Source organism: Dendronephthya gigantea, unplaced genomic scaffold, assembly GCF_004324835.1.
Source record: "Dendronephthya gigantea isolate DGI-Jeju-01 unplaced genomic scaffold, DenGig_1.0 000010F, whole genome shotgun sequence".
Taxonomy (NCBI): Eukaryota; Metazoa; Cnidaria; class Anthozoa; order Malacalcyonacea; family Nephtheidae; genus Dendronephthya; species Dendronephthya gigantea.
Genome location: NW_021163020.1, coordinates 1,539,605 through 1,557,139, shown reverse-complemented (window position 1 = coordinate 1,557,139; position 17,535 = coordinate 1,539,605). Strand labels below are relative to the sequence as shown.

The following is a 17,535-nucleotide window of genomic DNA, read 5'->3' as shown; positions in this document are numbered from 1 at the left end:
TATGCTAATATATGGAATATTCACTGGGAATATTCAATGTTTTTAGTTGGGTAAAAATTTATGGTGGGCAACTAGCTTTGGCAAGGCCGAAAGTATACTGTTTGAAGTCTGGATTCAAAGTGTTACGCAGATTAGAAATAAAATTTATTTATTATCCATGCTAAGATTATGTTCAAACAGCAATATTTGTATTAATATTATTTCTACATCAATTAATATAATTCTGAGATAAATTACAGGAATGGCTCTAAATCGATTTCAAGTGCAGCGCATGGGTTATTTAAATCAAACTTGTTCAGTACTGTCGGATGCAAGACGCCCATCACTCCAATTGATTTGCCTGAGTACAGCACTTCCGCGCAGCGGCCTGGGAAGAAAGCTGAATCTGTGAAAAAAAAAATGAAATAAAATACCATTTACTGATTTACTCTTCTCAAATCACAAATAAGGTTCTTGGAGAATAAAGAGGAATGTTTACCTTCAGTTGCCTTGATATAATAACCTTTTTCTGTCTCATTCTTGCTAGGTTTAACTTCCAACAATTGCATTATTCTATCTAGAAGACCATGGACTACCTAAAAAGTTAAATCTAGATTTTAATCATCGCAATGTTTATTTAATAAGAGCGCTGAAAATCCAAAATAACAGACCTCAAAGCCTGGGGTTTTATTGTAATTTACTGCACAGATTCGACGATGATTTCTGGCACCAACATCTGGTTAAAACAAGCATATTTAAGAAAGTTAAAAATGACATTGCAGTCAATCATTATTGATTCAACTGACTGATCATATCATTGACTCTTTGCCAAAGGTTTTGGATCTGAGATATTAAGTGATGTGGACAAATTAAACGGTCATGCAAAATCAGCTCGACTGAGTACTCCGCTGATTGTACCTTTTCCACCATCTTGAAGAACAATATCGGAGATTTCAAATAGTTTTAACGGTAGTGGCATCTTTCTGTTCGCGCTGATTGTCTTCAGAACTCCGGGTAGAAGGGTTGTCCTAACAACCTGAGAAAAATCCGTAAAAATAAAATAAAAAAGAGATTCCCCATTGTAAAATATATTGCCTTGGGCCTATTTTTGACTTTCTGATTCGCATGTGTCGGAATAAACGATGAGATAACTCAACGCCAACGATTTATCCTTGTTTTCAATGCGTTTAGCACGTAAAAAGCAGAATGTTTAAAGTACTTGGAATTCCTGTGTCTTTGGGTTCGATATTTCTACTGCTTTTGTCGATTCAAAACTTTTGTTCAGTTTATCTGCAACGTCATCTCGAGAGCACTAAAAACAACGGCGATCTTTAATAACGTGTTAAGATTTTAAAAGCTGGAGCAGAAAGAAGAATTTTGAACAAACCAATGCAAAGGTTAACGCCTCTGTATAACCAGCTTGAACAACTTCGGCTTTCAATAAATCACATAACTTGTTTAAAGGAAACTAGAACAAAAAGATTATCAGCAAAGAAGAAAGGTAATTGTGCATATTAATGGTTGCAAGCTGAAGGTGACTACATACTTGATTTGCAATTGTCATTGACTTTGGGATAGTTTCTTCTATATTATTGTAACCATATGCAATAGCCACATCTTCCATTATATCACAAGCATGAATTACATGTGAAATTTGTTAAGGTTGTAAATACTTTTTCAAATATTATCGATGACATTATCAACGCTAGAAAGTGCTATTGTGCGAGCGAACAGCCCTGTCTCTTCAAGGATTAATCCAGTAATAAAATAGTTAAATAAATGAAAAAGATATCAGCCCTTGTTGGAGGTATTTCCACATCAATAGTTTTCCCGTTTTCTTTCACTTCACTGTTCAAACACATCTTCGTTAAAAGATCTGCTATTCGCTCGGCACTTTCTCTGAAAAGCGACAGTTTATGTTCAAACAAATCTCCGCATCGAATAATTCGCAATGAATAAACAAAAACCTTACTGGATTCCCACTTTTATGTTAGTTTCCTCAACCGAGATAGTTTCATGTCTATAATTCAGTTTCTAAAGACCAACAAATGAGTACTTAATCGACGTTTAGTGAAGAAAAAAACCACTTCGTTTTTGTATACAGCATGACTTACAGGGTATAAAACAACACTTCCATCCGGTCGTTCAACTTCTACCGGTTCCACACTAAACGAAACAGGAAATTGTTCGTAGTTCAGGATAAACCATTACTTCAAATCCACACAGAATGTATAACACAGTAAATATGACATACACGAACTTCTTTCTGCAGTAAACACTGAACATTGTAACTAAAGTATCCAAAACAATTTCAGCCTAGACAATATACAGCCATAAACGAATGTAAGGTAAAGAATGAAGAAATATGAAACGAAAACTAAACTTTCTTGTTTATCTCATTTATATTTCAACCTTGATTTACCTTCCGTAGATCCGTGGCCGTACTTTCAATAAAAATATTCTTTGTATTCAAGGTTATCTTGGTATGATTTCCTTTCGGGAGAGAAAAGAAATTCGTAAACTTTTAGCTTTATCAATTATGCTTTTAAATGCATGTCGTATTTACACAATCTTCATCATACCGTTTATAATGGGTGGCATTGAAAGAACAACACCGTTGCTGTCGTAAATGATCGGATACACTGGTTTATCTTTTATAATATGTAGATAGTGTTTCAGTTGGTTATCACTCTAAACGTAAAAAAAATTGTGTTAAAGCTAGTGTGAATAAGATGGTGTGGGCAGTTTTCTCATTTTGAAATATCTTATTTATCATTTATTAAACCTGGTAAAGATCCATCAGCTCAACAGCTGTGTATTCTTTCTCCTACAAAGGATGAAAATTAAGATTGTGTTGAATGTATAGCTCTGGTTTTGCTTCTCCATGTGAAACAGTTGTGCTTACCAGGTTGAATGGTTGTATCTCTGGTTATGCTAAACGAAAATGGGAACAACAGCATACCTTGTTTAAAGGTACAAACTTGATATCCCCTGGTGATCTTGCATCATACAGAAAAGGTCCTTTCATTGTGTCCAAGTCATGGGTCCCAATAGCAACTAATGATCGTTTACGGCAAATGTTCTGATGCAGTTTGTCTTGTAGTTCAATGAAGCTGTTGTAAGCTTCCTGTCAAAATGAGGAAATTTTGTGCTGGCTTTAAATGATGTACAGTAATGATAAATACACTCATCAGTTTACTCAATCACAATGGAAAACTAAAATCCTTCCTTTTTTGCAGGTGCATGTCAGTGTTTAGGTTTACCTGTGTAAGTGTGATATCTCTCAGGACAGCAGCAACACAGTATGGACGCACCTGGGCAGTCTGAAAGGAGAGGAATTCAGTAACTTGATTTATACCTGCCATCTTCTCGAACTAAAAGCCTAAAATACTCTAACTGCTTTTTAATTTTCAAGGCATTATGATTAGAATACAATATTGCTTCAGTCAAACACCTGTTTAGATATGACAAGCCTTTGCAAAGGGCCATCGGGTTTTGAGAGATTATATCTTGGTGCTTTAATTCTAAATGAAAAATAATGCCACTGTTTCAATGATCAGTCAAATTCTGTTGTAACTATCTTTGTTTTTTTAAACTTACTTCTGTAAAAACACTAATAAGCTTCTGGATAGTCCTTCAATACACAGTATATCATATCTAAATAAAAGATATACATGGTAGGTAAATTATTTCTAATCTGAGAAACAAAATTCTGTGCACTGGGCTATGAAATTACAGTCAATATTTGGATCATCAAACCACACCTATTAGCTGGGACATCGATTTTGTAAATTACTTTGTCTGAAGCAGTTTCAGCTTTGTCCTCACCCTGTTCTTTAGCGATAATTCCCTTCTCTGATGTCTAAATCGAAGATAATAGCCCAAAAAGATAAATATATATTATGGAATGCATGCATAATGCAAAGTGTGTGAGTTCTTCCAAGATATATACTCTGAACTGAGTGTAATACATTACCACTTCATCAAGTTCAATTCCAAAATCAAAACATAGTTCATCAAATTCTTCATCAGCTACAAGGTAATCATGATTTAAACAAAGATTTAAATGTGTGCTACCAATGGCTTTGTTTTTCAGACATTTTGTAATGATATTGTATTCACTTGAATCTTCCTGGAACTGTGGTGGAGTTACCCTGTAGTTCCAGGAATGCTGTCAAGCACATTTTACCACAAATGATAGATTTCATCATAAATCACTATATCAATGCTTGGTAGAAAACTCATTACTGCGTGCTACTTTTTCAGCACTTGAAAGATTCTGGGAGCCCCGATCATTGACATAGTATGCATCTACATATCTCTTTCATACTTGCCTATGCTTGTTCAGATGGACCATCAATTTCTTGTACAAATTAGTGTAATATGAATACGTGAAATAAATTGGTATTATTATATCGACTATTTAGTTTAATGACCACTAAAATCACCCTCTATTACACATATGACCCATAATAACACATTCACATCCATCGATTGATGATGATCATTGATATGCATATAGTCTCTAGCTGTGTACACATCAAAATCAATGCATGCAACAAATTAATTTTATATTTCAATCGCTTCTTATTACTCACTATATTCTTTTCCCAAAAGCTTGAAGAGTTGATCTCGCTCCACTGGAACCGTTGGCATGTTTTTAACTATTATTTTTACCTAAAAATGATCTATCCTATGAAGTAAAATATGATGATGAGGTACTGTTGAATGTTGATCACCACCCGCTTCGCACCGGCCAAGTGCTGAAAAAAAGTGTCGCCGCTTTTTCGATCATCACTAACTTTTTTATCACTAAGGTCGAGTATATCATATACCAGTATATTGGACCTTCACTAACTTTCAGTTTTCGTGTCAAATACACTATATACCAGTATATTCAACCTTCGCTATTTTTTATTGCTAAGTTCGAATACAGATATCAGTCCACCTTTTTCAGTATGCTATAACTAGTGGTATTTAGAGGATCAGATCACAGGATGCTGTAGTTTCATTCCGTTTAATCAATGATTCAAGTCACATGTAAGCAACATATTGATAATTGATGCCAAGTTGAATGTAATGTTACTTCCTGTAACGTTGGCTATCTTAACCTATATCAAATTATACTATAGTTATTGGGCATTGTACTTATATAAAAGTTATAGTAGTATCATTTATAGCAAGCTCCCTCAGGCCCGTTCGTGTCATTCTTCTCCACATTCACCGCCTCTGTTCGAGTTTTAACACCCATCCACGCAGTGTTATACGCATTGTTACACGTGTTGCACATGGGAATGATGTACACCTCCGTGGAATGATCATACACGTGCACGTGACCTCCTCCAATAGCTGGTTCACCGCATCCGCTTATCCGACATTTCTTGGGCCAATCTCGTCCCGTCTCGTAAATCCAGTAACGTTTCCACGTTTTGAAGCCTTTAGGCGCACAGGCGTGCGTACCTTCGATATTTTTGACGCGATCATTTTCAGTCAAAAGTATGTTTACCATTTTGTTTACTAGATGTGGTGAAGATAAAATGATGAACTAAATAACATCTTGATATGGTCATAGGGACTAGTGATTATCAGTTTGATATTCTGCCTTTTTCCCTTGGCTATCCCTCCCCAGAAACGCACCCCCCCCCCCAGAAAAATGCTGAAATAATCTGTCCCCTAAAAGTTTTTGGCCTAAGGTATTGATGATGTTTCACTTTTAGTTTCGATTCAATGTGCTTAGCGGAAATCCAGGATAAGAATGAGCGGGAAGGGCTCGCATGATAATGACCTATATTTGATATCTTGTCCGTTTTGAGATGGCAAGTTTATGATTTTATGATATGATAGAAATAAAGTATTATTTTAGTCATAAAATGGAGCAGTGTAGTGGGAAATTATAAAATGCATGCAAAGACAAAGTATGTCTATCTTTTAAATTATCGTCCGCCAGACGATCTGGTTTTGATTAAATTATTTTGTCATTGAGGATATCGATGTAACAAACTGTTTAAGATAGACAAAAGTACTCGATGTTTCCACCTAAAGGCCTTCTTCAGCAAAGTTCATGTGTCGAACTAAAAACTGAAGGCTTATTATATCAAGAATCAATCAGAGCGCATCTTCAGTTTTCCTGTCTGTATATAACATAGTAAAATGATGGAATTCAAGTTCACACATGATGTATATATACATCCTTGAGGCTTCACTATATATCGACTACGGGTAGTACCATTGGTTGGCGTCTCTTCTGTAGTGCACTATTCCACGGTACGGACCGTACGGTTGCTGGATTTCAAACAAAACTAATGCCTCTAATGGACATTTATAGTAATTCCTAAACTTACCTTAAGTCACGAAGGAAACACTATATATCACTGTAAAATACTGTTTTTTACGGATCTGCAATGTTTTTTCAGTTCGAACTTGAAGTTGGCGCGAAGGAAGCTGCTTCTGCTTTTATACAGCCTGATATGCGTGATCAAATATATATGTAGGGAAGGTCCCTGACACAAAAAGATGATCTAGGCATTATTTGACCGTTTTCTAAGAACCGCATTTCTGTGAACTCAGAGTATGCTTAGCAATATTACGCATGCGCAATGCATCTACTATAGAACATAAAATGACATCGAACTTTATTGAGTTGTGATCATCTTGAGTTGACAATATTTATGGTTTAACTTAATTATTGAATATATGTTCTTTCTTGTCTTTAGTTCGCGCTACCCACGACCATGCTTAACACATATACCATAGGAACTAAATAAAAGGAAGAAACGGAACAAAATCAGAAAACATATTTTGTACTGTGTCAGTGACGTTATGGTATATATAGATTATAGGAGATCTTATGAGATATTGTGCGGGTAATTTGACAGTAACTACTTGTTGTTGAAGAAATTTTGGTTGAAAAGTAGCCGAATAACTCAGGGAATTTGAAAATGAGACTAGTCAAACAACTTTTTCTAAAATCATTTGTTCGATCACTCTCACTTGAGTTAGCAATGAGAGAGTTTACTGTAGCCATTTTAAAACAAATATTAATGAAATTTTAATACACAGCAAACCGCATCAAAAAGACCGCTGTTAAGTTTCCAAATCACAGCCATCTTTATAGTGAAGAATTTGTAACTATATTAATATCAGGGTCGGGAATCATAGCTTAGCATCTAGAGAGTCAGCGTGTTTGACGTTTTACACCATTCTAATTCGTACCATGTCGAGCCACGGCAACAACCATTAACGTTACCAAAGTATCGGAGATATTGATTGCAAGGTTCTAGTGGAAAATTACACATGCTTCGTTTGTTTTTCCATTCGTCATACTGGAAAAGAACAATTATAACAATCCATCATAATTTAATAAATTAAATGTAGTAAAACAATTGACAATATGGCGCGATTTCCTCAAGCCTAAGTTTCCACATTGCAGTGGAAACATTTCAGCATTTTGCTGAAATTATTGAAATGCTAGGTTGAGTAATCTAAGTAGAGATCACATGCAGCTTGCAAGGTTGTCTAGTATAATTTGCCTCGTCAGAGGGCAACTGTACGGTCAGAGTGTCTGACAGAAATTTTACTTCGCGTAAAAAAATGTAAGGATTTGCATAAAGCCGAGTGGGGCTTAAATTCAGTGAGCATTTTTTCTGCACTTTGTTGTTGGTTTCAACTCTGTTACGTTACCTCATTGTTCAATTCGACATCGTAGTCGTCACCGCCATAATTGGCAACAGGTGAGGCTTCAGCACTCAGAAATAGCAGAACCAGTGCGAGGCTAGAGATGTACACAAGTTTCATTTTCAAATGGGCTAAAAATAAAAAAAATGCTGTTCGATTATCATACCTAATAATCACATTTTTTGATAAAAGGATTCTCAAAATAATCAAATAAGATTTTCTCATATATGTTGAAAAAACTGAACTTGCACCGCGAGAAATGTTCTTAAGCAATGGTACGACATACCTTTACACAGCTCACCTATATACTCGTTGAAATCTTTCCTTCCTATCGACAAACTCGCGAGAAATATACACGTTTTATGCACCGGGCTGTCTTATAAAAGCGTTACGCGATTTTATCTCACGTGGGAGTCCAACCACATTTTTGTAACGAACGTCGCGTGGTCTTTTTTGTGGGTCGTATAGATATATTTTATCGCTTTTATCAGCGCAGATGTTTATTATTTTTGTTTTTTAGACGGTTTGTTTTGATACTATTAACACAATGTTCATTTTGCGTGCGAATTTCATTTTCAATGAAGGCGACTACGGTGAAGACGTGAAGTGTTCGTAATTCGATTACTTTGAAAAAGCTATCGATATTATCATATATAGCTACGATAATGGACATATATATATATATGTTATCGGAGACTACCAGGCTTTGGTTGCGAGTTTTGAAACTAGTCTTTGCATGCAAACATTATTGTATTTAGCTCAGTGTATATATATAGTCATGTCGAAGAAACTATATAATTTATCAAATCATCGCATAATAGCCCATGAGGCCTTTTGAAAATTGAATAATTTTCCTCCATGTATGGTTTTCATTGCTCACTATACGGTCCAGATGTTGTACTGAAAACCGTGCCAGCTTCTTTTAAGCATTTATGCATTAGCGGTTAGTAAAGAATGTTTTTTAGTTTCTTTATCTGTGAATTGGAGTTATTAAATTTAAAGTCTTGTTGATGTGACAGAAATTTCTCAGAGGCCAGGGGAGGGAGTCGACCAATCAGTTTTGCCAAAAGCCACAAATAAATTAGTAATATTTAGAAATCTATGCTATAATCTATAATCGGTGACGTCTATTAATTGTATCGCCGGCTAAAGAATTTGGCATTTTGGGTTTGAAAAAGATTTTTATCGCATGTTATCATTCAAACTCAGTTTATTTTCCCTTCCATCACTGTTGGGTTACCCCTATCATGATTAGAAGATCAGAGCAGAGAAATTGTGGCTAATTCAAAAATCTGATTTGCCATTGATAGCGTCAAAGTAACTGCACCAAAATAGAAACTATTAGAACTAAACTATCAATGGGATTTTTTTGAGATTTAAGTATATTCTCGTGGAAACGATATTAAATAAAACAGAGAGAAAGTCGAACTAATTTTCAACTAAGTAAAAACTTTATTACTGATTCGATTACAATTTCTATTGTCGTAGTTTTCTAATCAAGCTCGTGCATTTTCTATCGACACTACACAATTATGATTGCGCATATTCCAATTTAAAATAACATTAATTGTGTTCCAATTAATAACATTAATTGCGACATAATCACATTAAGGTTTCTTATGTTCTCGATTTAAGCCTAAATAAACTAAGTGTATAGCTAAAAAAATGAGTTCCACATTCTGTAACTAGTTAGAAACACCGGCACAGTGTCGAGTTTCGTTGCCTTGCATGCATTAAGGTCGAGCAGGAGATTTATTCTTATGGGGGTACAATCGTATACACTGATTGTCAGTACAGCAACTACGACGGCCATAAGTACACAGCGTCTTCTTGCAAAGTGCGTCGCTAAGACTTGAACTAGGTCTAGGTCTGAACCACGATGGTTTTCTCGCTTTTTTTGCACGGGCTATGACACCGTCAACGTGAGTTTTCCGACAATCACAGATGCACTTGTGCGCACGACTGGCACACAGCCATTCCGGATGACCTTGGAAATTGCAGATAGTGTGATCGGGGTGACTGCAATTCTCACAACATTCGTAGAGGGTATTAAAAAACTGAAATACACCTTTGTCCACTTCGACAATTGCTGCATGTATGCAGTTAGCAGGAAAGGCAGAAATCTACAGTGAAGAGAGATTGGAACATGAATTTGAGTATTTTAGAGTTCTCTCTTCTAAGTCTTCTTACGAAATTCCAGCCCCCAACTTTGAAATGGTCGTTGCTAGGTAACAATGTCACTTGCTGGGTAATCTTTATTTCTCCCGGCAGGTTGCATTAAGCAAGGCTACATAATTACTTTTTAGTTTCGATGAAAACTATAGTCTTACTTCAAGCGTGAGTCCGGTATGTGCTTTGATATCATCATTGTCTCTTAAGTCATTGTCTCTTACAATTCAGGCAAACAATTTGTCGCAAAAATATTAAATCATCTCAGCGAATTTTTACAACCACCCGCAAAAACTGTCAGTCCAGCTTGGTTGAGGTGCGCTGTTGGTTGGGAATCATTTACCAACCAGTGTATTCATCGAACAAATATTTGAATTGTGCGAAATGTTTATTAGTTCGTTTTCGATTAAAATACCTTATTTATATACTGACACACCCAATAATTAACTTTTAGATATGTGAGATGCACAAACCAATACGCAGTTTAATAGCTAAATGTTAAATATGAATCAGTCCTATCTGGTTGATTCAGTTACTATAATACAATAAATTACTTGCTTACCGCTCTCTTCTTTCGACCTCCTGATCTTGTTTCCAGTTCTAGTGCTTTTCTAATCGCATCCAACTTTGGATCTCGCGGACAAGTTTTCTGAGGCTTGACGTCGATGAACTTCTTTGGCCAGCTTACTTTTCGGATGCCCTCGTTGAGAACTACCAGCTGTAAGAACACGAGAATCACCAATGCTCCTTTCATGATTGCCGCAGCACCAAGACGTGTCATCAGTTAATGACTTAGTGTTGCTACCACCCCAAACACAGAGCGTTTATATAGCATACTTTGAGAGCAGAATACAGGATGTTGATCGATGGTAATTATTTGCGGAGGAGGGTATGTCATGCTTTACTTGTTTCATACTTTTTTAAAAAACTGAAGTTCAATATAATTACTTGGAATATTGAATCACCTGAATACAACAATGAACGGGACGTCGTATGGATGTTTCTTAGACTGTCCACTTTTCCAACACTTGCAATTTCTATTGACGTGAGAGGAACCTATATCTTTCAGACGAGACGGGTAAGTGGGTGCGGATGATGAATGACTATCATGCAAAACAGCATCACAAAACAAGCTGTTTGTCTTATATTGTATGCAAGCAGTTTATTGCAACATCCGCAGGTCACACCCATATGCAATTAGACTTTTTTCAAAGAATATTCGAAAAAGGATATTTGGAATTATGACATCGGTTTAATTAAACCCCTTCTTCTTCAAGTAGGGTGAAGCGGAATATACTGGACGAATCTTCTGGAGTCATGCGACTATTCAAAAGCACCTTTGGTTAGGACCTTCTTCCGGTGGTGTTAAAAGGTGGTCTAATATATCTTGAGGTAATTTCCACCGAATATCATGATACTCATAATTCTGAGCATCTAATATAGCGTTATTTGGTTGTGAATAAGACACTAGCTGGCACTAAATCTAGCAACATAAAAAATTCTTGACAGCATATTAAGCAATTGGTGCATTTTATAGAAGAAGATTTGGGGACAAAGCTCATGCAGCAGTAGAGTAAACTACATATTCAATGTTTAAACAGTTAATCCAATGTTAAGAGCAATATAGTTATTTTGATCTTGCATAAAGGGAAATTTGTGCTATTGTAAAAATTATAAAATTCCAAGGCTGTAAAAATTCCAAGAACGAGCATTCTTGAGGGAGAATGATGATGAAAATATATCTGAAAATTGGGCCGGTTCCTGCACGGTTGTTGCAGAACTGATAAAAAAAGAACACGGAAGTTCGTCACTTTGGAAGAGTTAATTAACGCGCTTTGTTCTCAAAGCACAAAAGAGTTGAGTTCCGTAACAATTTTAAAAAGATTCTAATTGTAGATATTCATTGTAGAAATTGTAAATAAAAGCATAACTGTTGAATTGCTGCTGGCTGCCTATTCCAGTTCATAAAGCATTAGCTAATTAATATTCTATCTATAGAGATTTGTATACGCTTGCTAACAAGTTGCACTACATAGCAATTTGACAAGCATTTAATATGTTGTTAGAATACTAGTACACGGAAATAATTAAATTGCCAGGGAACAGAAGTTCTTTAGTTTTCACGGCCCACAGGTGTATACACCCTGTATATATGTTCCTGCGTGTGTTTAAAAATAGACCCGGGGATTTTTCAGACGTCCTGTCTCCGGTTGTTCCCGTATTTCGTCTATTTTTTCTATGGTGCTCATCAAGGAAACATTTGAGACGTCAAATGACTGGCAATACTTAATCCATACAGAATTTTAAAGAGACCTCACTTGGACTACACAATGTTCCTGTCTACTTGGACTACACAGTATATCAAACAGAGTCTGACAGTGCTTGCCAGATACGTGGTCGCCGTATGAACATATGAGGTATCCATGCACGACATAAATTTCACGGAACGTAAGTTGAGAATATGTAATGATAGTATCAAATTACAAGCTTAATTAAATGGATGCGTAATGATTACAATAAATGTATGTCGTATACTTGTGCCACATATGAAGTCTATTTCACCAACAGTGATTAAAATACATCAAAAATATCATCCAATACTTATTTAAGACATTAACCACTTTATATATTATCCAATAAACCCATCCCTCCTCGAACGTGTCCTCGCTTCTTCTTTGCACTAGCTGTTGTCTTTGCTCTTGCCAATTTTTTCAAATACCTTGATCGAATTTTTTTCTTCTTTTCCAACTCATTCGTAAGATCCGTGACTGGAACACATGTGTTGACCAGGCAGCAATCGCGTTCTCCATTTTTCATTGTGCACGTCTTTTTGTAGCATTTTTTCTCTTTTCTTAAGCGTCGTAGTCGTTTTCTGACCACAGTAGCCTGTATTAATCACAAAACCGATAGAATTGCTAGAGTGCGTGCGCGGCTGTGGTCGTGTTATCAAGGCTTTACAGATATATTTTTACCAATTAGGTAATTTTTTTTGCTGCGCCTCTCTCTTCAGAGTTTGCAAAACATATAGAGAAACTAAACTTACCTCGCTGTCGGTGATATTTACTTCCCGTTTTCTGCTCCAACCCATGGCGCCAGCGGACACAACAGCTTCCAGCACGCTATCCTCATCACGACATGAGAACACGCAATCATAAGCCTCGCTTCCGCACAGCCAATTAGAGTAGCCCCCCAACGTGCAGAGGGAAAAGGTTGGAAATTGACATTCACCACAGCACTGGTAAATTTGATACGAGAATTGCGACACGTCATCCTCGTCTTTGATGATGGAAGCATGAATGCAGCTGAGGTCCCAGGTCAGCTACAATAAAAATACGTAACTGTCGATACGCTGGGCGTATTCCTTTTGACTGACCGACCCCACCCCTCACAATGTATCAATGTCAAAATGGCAGAACATCATTTAAAAGAAAGAGTTTATGTTTGCTTTTGAATGACGTCAATTTGCTTTTTATCAACATCCGATGCGACACATTTTGACATCAAATCAACATCCATAATCGTGGGACGTGTTTTAAATACCTCTCTGTTTGATCATAATGATTATTAGCATTTGAGCTGACATGACTCAGGTGCTATATGATAATTTTAAATCTGACGATGGTGAAATTTCGCGTTCAGTTTTGTTGAAGGGTGGTCTGTAAGAATCTTTTAGGCGTGAATGCTTTTCAATATCGATTGTCATGAAATAAAAGTTAGGCATCTCGCACACAAGAGGATGATGGTGCATGGTAATATCAAAATTAAAACATTGCAAAAACAATCATTGGATAGTCCTTAAAATTCAAAATTTTATTTCAACCGTTGCCGGAAGCTGGACAAGAACCCAATTTCCTGACAGTCTCTTTAATGCAAACTAACAACGGCTTTGCTGTCCATTGTTGTGTAACGGTATTCAGAGGTTTTTCTTAGTTAATTAAGCTGTCACGAAAGCCTTAGCAACTTACAGCAACTTACTTTGAACTTGATTTTTGTGGTGTAAATCAGAACCATGCAGGTGGTGACATAGACAATCTCGGGGCATCACCTCGCTAAAATGAGTTGACGCAACAAAAATCTAGTTCAAAGCAAGACCATGACTTAGGCTCGAAGTGTAAACACGGCAAAAGTTCAACAAAAATTGACACAGACCCATTCGGGCGAAACCATATTGGTCAAACAAAGACCAAAATTTCAGATTAAAGTACAATAGTTGGTGGATTTTGACTTAACATAAACACACCAACAATATAGCCCAACAGTCGATCTACCAATACTGTTTTCGTTTGTATCTAATGCTTTTTCTTTGCCAAATCGATTTTCTCAACAATTTAACCCATGCAAACTCTGCTTCCCTTTGACTTTGAAGAAAAATACCCAGAGGCCTGAATAAATATCGCAGTTTGTCTCGTTGGAACCCTACTGAGAACAACTCGACAGAATTGCTCTGAGTGAAGCAAATTTCTTCAACAGTTAGTCATGGTGATGATTAATATATCTTATGGTATTCTCACAGAATATCTCACCTCTCTTTTGACGGCGGAATTTTGTGAATTTCTTTCAAAAATACCCAGGTAATACTCCAGAAGATCCGTTTGGTTCGTACATTTTGGCCACTTGGTTGTTGCTGTAGCCGCCTGAAGCAAGCCAAGGGCACATAGACCTAAGATGAGAATGATTTTCGTTCCCTTCATAGCAGTTTTCTGAGTCGAAATGTTGTTGAACTAGGCGAACCGTATAATATGTAACTTAACGATATTTGTATTGAGTAGGGGGGAAATGGGATTGTATAATTAGACATGGCTGATTGACTTTATTTCCATAAGAAGGGCTTCTTATAAGAGCTTCTTTAGGTGAAATTGGATTCAAGTCAATCAATCGTCACGCTAGTTTGCAACGGTAAGTAGAGATAATGCAAGAAGCAGAGAATCCATCTGTGTGCGAAAATTATTGTATTTGAATAAAAAAACGTGTTGTAAAGCAAATTCTCACACGAATTATATAAACTGATCCGTGCCTAGTTACCATATGATAATTATCCATTGTCTACCGTAATAATTTGATTTCAAAACCTTGATATTATTTACAACAATACCGTGACTAGATAGCTACTGCATGTATATTGTCAGGCTTATTTGACAAGTATTGTTGCGTAAGATAGTGCACTTTTTACCGAAGTGTTTAGTTGCGTCTAGGAGAACAAAGGAACACGCTACACGTTGGTGCAATGAAAGGCATGTAGACTTTAGTTTTCCCAACTAAAACCTGATGATGAAAGGCTTAAGAAGCTCATTTTGTTTTCCTCGTTTTTCTTCGGCTGCGGTTCCCCCGGCCTCGTCTTTTCTTGCGAAGTTGTTTTGTGAGTTTCTTTATTGAAACACACGTTTTCATCAGGCAGCATTCATTTCCTTGGCATTTCTTTTTGTAGCACTGATTATCAGTTCGCAAATGACGCAACCTAAGTTTCATTTGTCTCACCTAAAGGCATAGGTAATCTCTGTCAAAATTTATGAAACGGTCGTGCCTAGGTTTTTTAAAATGAGACAGAGATGCGTTTGATATGAAACAATACAATTATTTAGGGTTAGGCCGTTAGGCTTAGGGTTGTTTCATAGGAGTCGAGAGGAGGAGGGGTAATTACCCCGAGGCGTGGGGGAAATAATTTAAGCTGCTTTTGCAATGTGACGGTAACCAGGTGACTCAAAAAGAGATTAATTAACCTCCCACTCATTTAGGTGCGCCGCACCTCTCGTTTGCACCACAGTTAGAAAAGAAAGGCATGGTCAAAATGGACAAAAACATGGTCTCCTTGTTCTGATTATGACAATATATGATTTATTCTTCATTTTTGGTCTACCTCGTTTTCGCTAATTCCTTCTAATGTACGCTTCCCTCGGGATCCCGAATCACTTGACTTGTACATAGCCTCCAACGCACTTTCTTCGTCACGGCAACTGAAGACGCATTCATACGCCTCGCTTCCACACAGCCAATCAGGAAGACCGGCCAATGTACACAGAGAAAATTTGGGAAAATCGCAAAGGGCACAGCATGAGTATACGTTAAAAGAAAAGAATGACTCGCCGTTCTCATCCTTGATGATCGACGCATGCAGACAACTCAATGGCCAGCTTACCTGTTATAATAAATAGTAATACACAAATAATCGATGGATTTATTTATCTAATCTGTATGTACTGTTGACCAATACGCAGTTTCGGTATCGACAAAAAAATTATTAAAAGTGACAACCTTAGCTCTTTGTAACGATTACAAAGCTGTTGCCAACTCGCTTACAATTCTCACTGTACCAATAAAAACGACGTTTGAATAACATCTGCTTACGACAAGTGAATTTCAACAAGCGAATAAATTCTCGCGTGGATATTTATCCATTTATTCGTCTTAGCTTTAATCAGATCTTTATGAAATACTCTGCAAACAACATACAAAGTACAGCGCATAGGAAGACATAACGTTTGCCTTACCTCCCTTTTAGCTACCGCATTGTTTGAGTTTCCCTCTAAAATGCCGTTAAATTGGTTAGGAAGATCTGACTGCTGTTTGCACAAAGGCCAATTCAGATGGGCCGTGACAATGTCGACCACAGCCAAGCAACAAATTGCTAGGATTAAAATTTTCCTCTTGAGAACCATGTTATACTTGCAGTAGGCAGCACATATGGAGCTTTTGCCGAGCATGGAATGGGGTATGTGCATAGGTATATATATAGGGAGGATAATGCATTACACATGGGGGTGGACAAAAGCGTGTGGGTACATCATAGATCAAAGTCGTGGCGCATAGCCGATTATAGCCAAAGTTAAGCATCCTGTTATGTTTCGAAGTGCGTAAATATCGAAACCAGATATGTTATACCTGCAGCGCTGCCTGCATGCGTTCTCTTGAGTTTAATGCCCTATATATTTTCATGAAGTTGTTAGACTGATTTCCCAGCTCGGACTGTTTACTCTTTGGTTCTCAGACACAACAAGACACTGAACCCTATTGAACTTAGAAGTTAGAACAGTTTTTATGTTATATAAACTGATCAATAATCACTATGACAGTATTGTTGCAAGTAGAACTAAAGTTCATTATAGTTTCGGAAACTCCAATCTACTCGAATTACAGTTCTATAAATAAAATATATTACTTTATATATATAGTGCGTGGTAATGGCCAAACATCGCCGCCCTATCAAAACCACTTTGTGTAATGCTTACAGTTACTGCACCGTTTGAGTCGCTTATTTCATTGTCAATTTGTCACATACATTTTTGAAGTATTAAGCCACCTGTGCTGACGTTCTCTAAATGAAAAACACCCCAAGCAGTTTGTATCTTATTCAGCGAAGAAAAAATGCACGATAAATCACTAGACTTGATGTATTCGAGTTTTGAATGAAGGTTTCATGAGAGTATGACTACAGGTTGTGATAATGTGTCAGATGACTAAGATTGATGAGCTTTCATAGAACGCTATGTTAGCTGGGATTTAAAGATTTCTTTGTCTCTCGTCTTTCACACAACGCTATCATGTTTGAACTTCCCTAGCGTGATATATTTGCATCAAGACAATCTAGTCACGAGTTAATCCCGTTCGCCACTTGACGAATTTCTTTGAGAGAGAAAAATTAGGAAGACACCCAACTTGTTCCCGTAGACACTTTCCCCCACTCATTGTTTTCAAACCAGAAACTATTTATCTTCAACC

At 36.8% G+C, this 17,535-nt stretch overlaps 4 protein-coding genes and 1 long non-coding RNA gene across 5 annotated transcripts; all 5 read right to left on the bottom strand.

The window, feature by feature from the left end:
- Window positions 1-130: 130 nt before the first annotated feature.
- On the bottom strand, window positions 131-4,738 carry LOC114518111 (phenylalanine--tRNA ligase beta subunit-like). Its single transcript, XM_028538036.1, has 21 exons — window positions 4,578-4,738; window positions 3,956-4,011; window positions 3,744-3,841; window positions 3,580-3,636; window positions 3,434-3,503; window positions 3,243-3,302; window positions 2,942-3,106; window positions 2,765-2,806; window positions 2,562-2,670; window positions 2,402-2,472; window positions 2,234-2,295; window positions 2,094-2,145; window positions 1,952-2,013; window positions 1,772-1,878; window positions 1,526-1,626; window positions 1,367-1,447; window positions 1,199-1,291; window positions 898-1,015; window positions 651-715; window positions 479-575; window positions 131-385 (listed from the first exon to the last, which is right to left on the bottom strand). Exons 1-21 carry the CDS (start codon window positions 4,633-4,635, stop codon window positions 234-236), a joined length of 1,776 nt encoding a protein of 591 aa, XP_028393837.1. The 5' UTR covers window positions 4,636-4,738; the 3' UTR covers window positions 131-233.
- Window positions 4,739-6,608: 1,870 nt separating this feature from the next.
- On the bottom strand, window positions 6,609-8,030 carry LOC114518536. The gene is made up of 4 exons (XR_003686498.1): window positions 7,940-8,030; window positions 7,660-7,784; window positions 7,192-7,301; window positions 6,609-6,735 (listed from the first exon to the last, which is right to left on the bottom strand). It is a non-coding gene; the product is annotated as an uncharacterized LOC114518536 (long non-coding RNA).
- Window positions 8,031-9,095: 1,065 nt separating this feature from the next.
- Window positions 9,096-10,696, bottom strand: LOC114518315. Its single transcript, XM_028538290.1, has 2 exons — window positions 10,385-10,696; window positions 9,096-9,776 (listed from the first exon to the last, which is right to left on the bottom strand). Exons 1-2 carry the CDS (start codon window positions 10,601-10,603, stop codon window positions 9,387-9,389), a joined length of 609 nt encoding a protein of 202 aa, XP_028394091.1. The 5' UTR covers window positions 10,604-10,696; the 3' UTR covers window positions 9,096-9,386.
- Window positions 10,697-12,280: 1,584 nt separating this feature from the next.
- On the bottom strand, window positions 12,281-14,568 carry LOC114518326. The gene is made up of 3 exons (XM_028538303.1): window positions 14,346-14,568; window positions 12,866-13,141; window positions 12,281-12,708 (listed from the first exon to the last, which is right to left on the bottom strand). Exons 1-3 carry the CDS (start codon window positions 14,511-14,513, stop codon window positions 12,445-12,447), a joined length of 708 nt encoding a protein of 235 aa, XP_028394104.1. The 5' UTR covers window positions 14,514-14,568; the 3' UTR covers window positions 12,281-12,444.
- Window positions 14,569-14,763: 195 nt separating this feature from the next.
- LOC114518432 lies at window positions 14,764-16,513 on the bottom strand. The gene is made up of 3 exons (XM_028538423.1): window positions 16,308-16,513; window positions 15,677-15,955; window positions 14,764-15,297 (listed from the first exon to the last, which is right to left on the bottom strand). The coding sequence occupies exons 1-3, from the start codon at window positions 16,473-16,475 to the stop codon at window positions 15,109-15,111; spliced, it is 636 nt and encodes a 211-aa protein (XP_028394224.1). The 5' UTR covers window positions 16,476-16,513; the 3' UTR covers window positions 14,764-15,108.
- Window positions 16,514-17,535: the final 1,022 nt, after the last annotated feature.

What these genes read in the sequence shown, in the direction of transcription:
- LOC114518432 (XM_028538423.1), bottom strand. Translation starts at nt 16,475, where the DNA reads ATGGTTCTCAAGAGGAAAATTTTAATCCTAGCAATTTGTTGCTTGGCT. An exon ending in ATGCGGTAGCTAAAAGGGAG is followed by an intron (nt 15,956 to 16,307) that starts GTAAGGCAAACG and finishes TTATTATAACAG; the next exon opens with GTAAGCTGGCCATTGAGTTG. An exon ending in AAGGAATTAGCGAAAACGAG is followed by an intron (nt 15,298 to 15,676) that starts GTAGACCAAAAA and finishes CTATGCCTTTAG; the next exon opens with GTGAGACAAATGAAACTTAG.
- LOC114518326 (XM_028538303.1), bottom strand. Translation starts at nt 14,513, where the DNA reads ATGAAGGGAACGAAAATCATTCTCATCTTAGGTCTATGTGCCCTTGGC. An exon ending in ATTCCGCCGTCAAAAGAGAG is followed by an intron (nt 13,142 to 14,345) that starts GTGAGATATTCT and finishes TTTTTATTGTAG; the next exon opens with CTGACCTGGGACCTCAGCTG. An exon ending in TAAATATCACCGACAGCGAG is followed by an intron (nt 12,709 to 12,865) that starts GTAAGTTTAGTT and finishes TGATTAATACAG; the next exon opens with GCTACTGTGGTCAGAAAACG.
- LOC114518111 (XM_028538036.1), bottom strand. Translation starts at nt 4,635, where the DNA reads ATGCCAACGGTTCCAGTGGAGCGAGATCAACTCTTCAAGCTTTTGGGA. An exon ending in AATGCCACCCATTATAAACG is followed by an intron (nt 2,473 to 2,561) that starts GTATGATGAAGA and finishes CTCTCCCGAAAG; the next exon opens with GAAATCATACCAAGATAACC. An exon ending in TCTTCAAGATGGTGGAAAAG is followed by an intron (nt 716 to 897) that starts GTACAATCAGCG and finishes TGTTTTAACCAG; the next exon opens with ATGTTGGTGCCAGAAATCAT.
- LOC114518315 (XM_028538290.1), bottom strand. Translation starts at nt 10,603, where the DNA reads ATGACACGTCTTGGTGCTGCGGCAATCATGAAAGGAGCATTGGTGATT. An exon ending in GAGGTCGAAAGAAGAGAGCG is followed by an intron (nt 9,777 to 10,384) that starts GTAAGCAAGTAA and finishes TCTTCACTGTAG; the next exon opens with ATTTCTGCCTTTCCTGCTAA.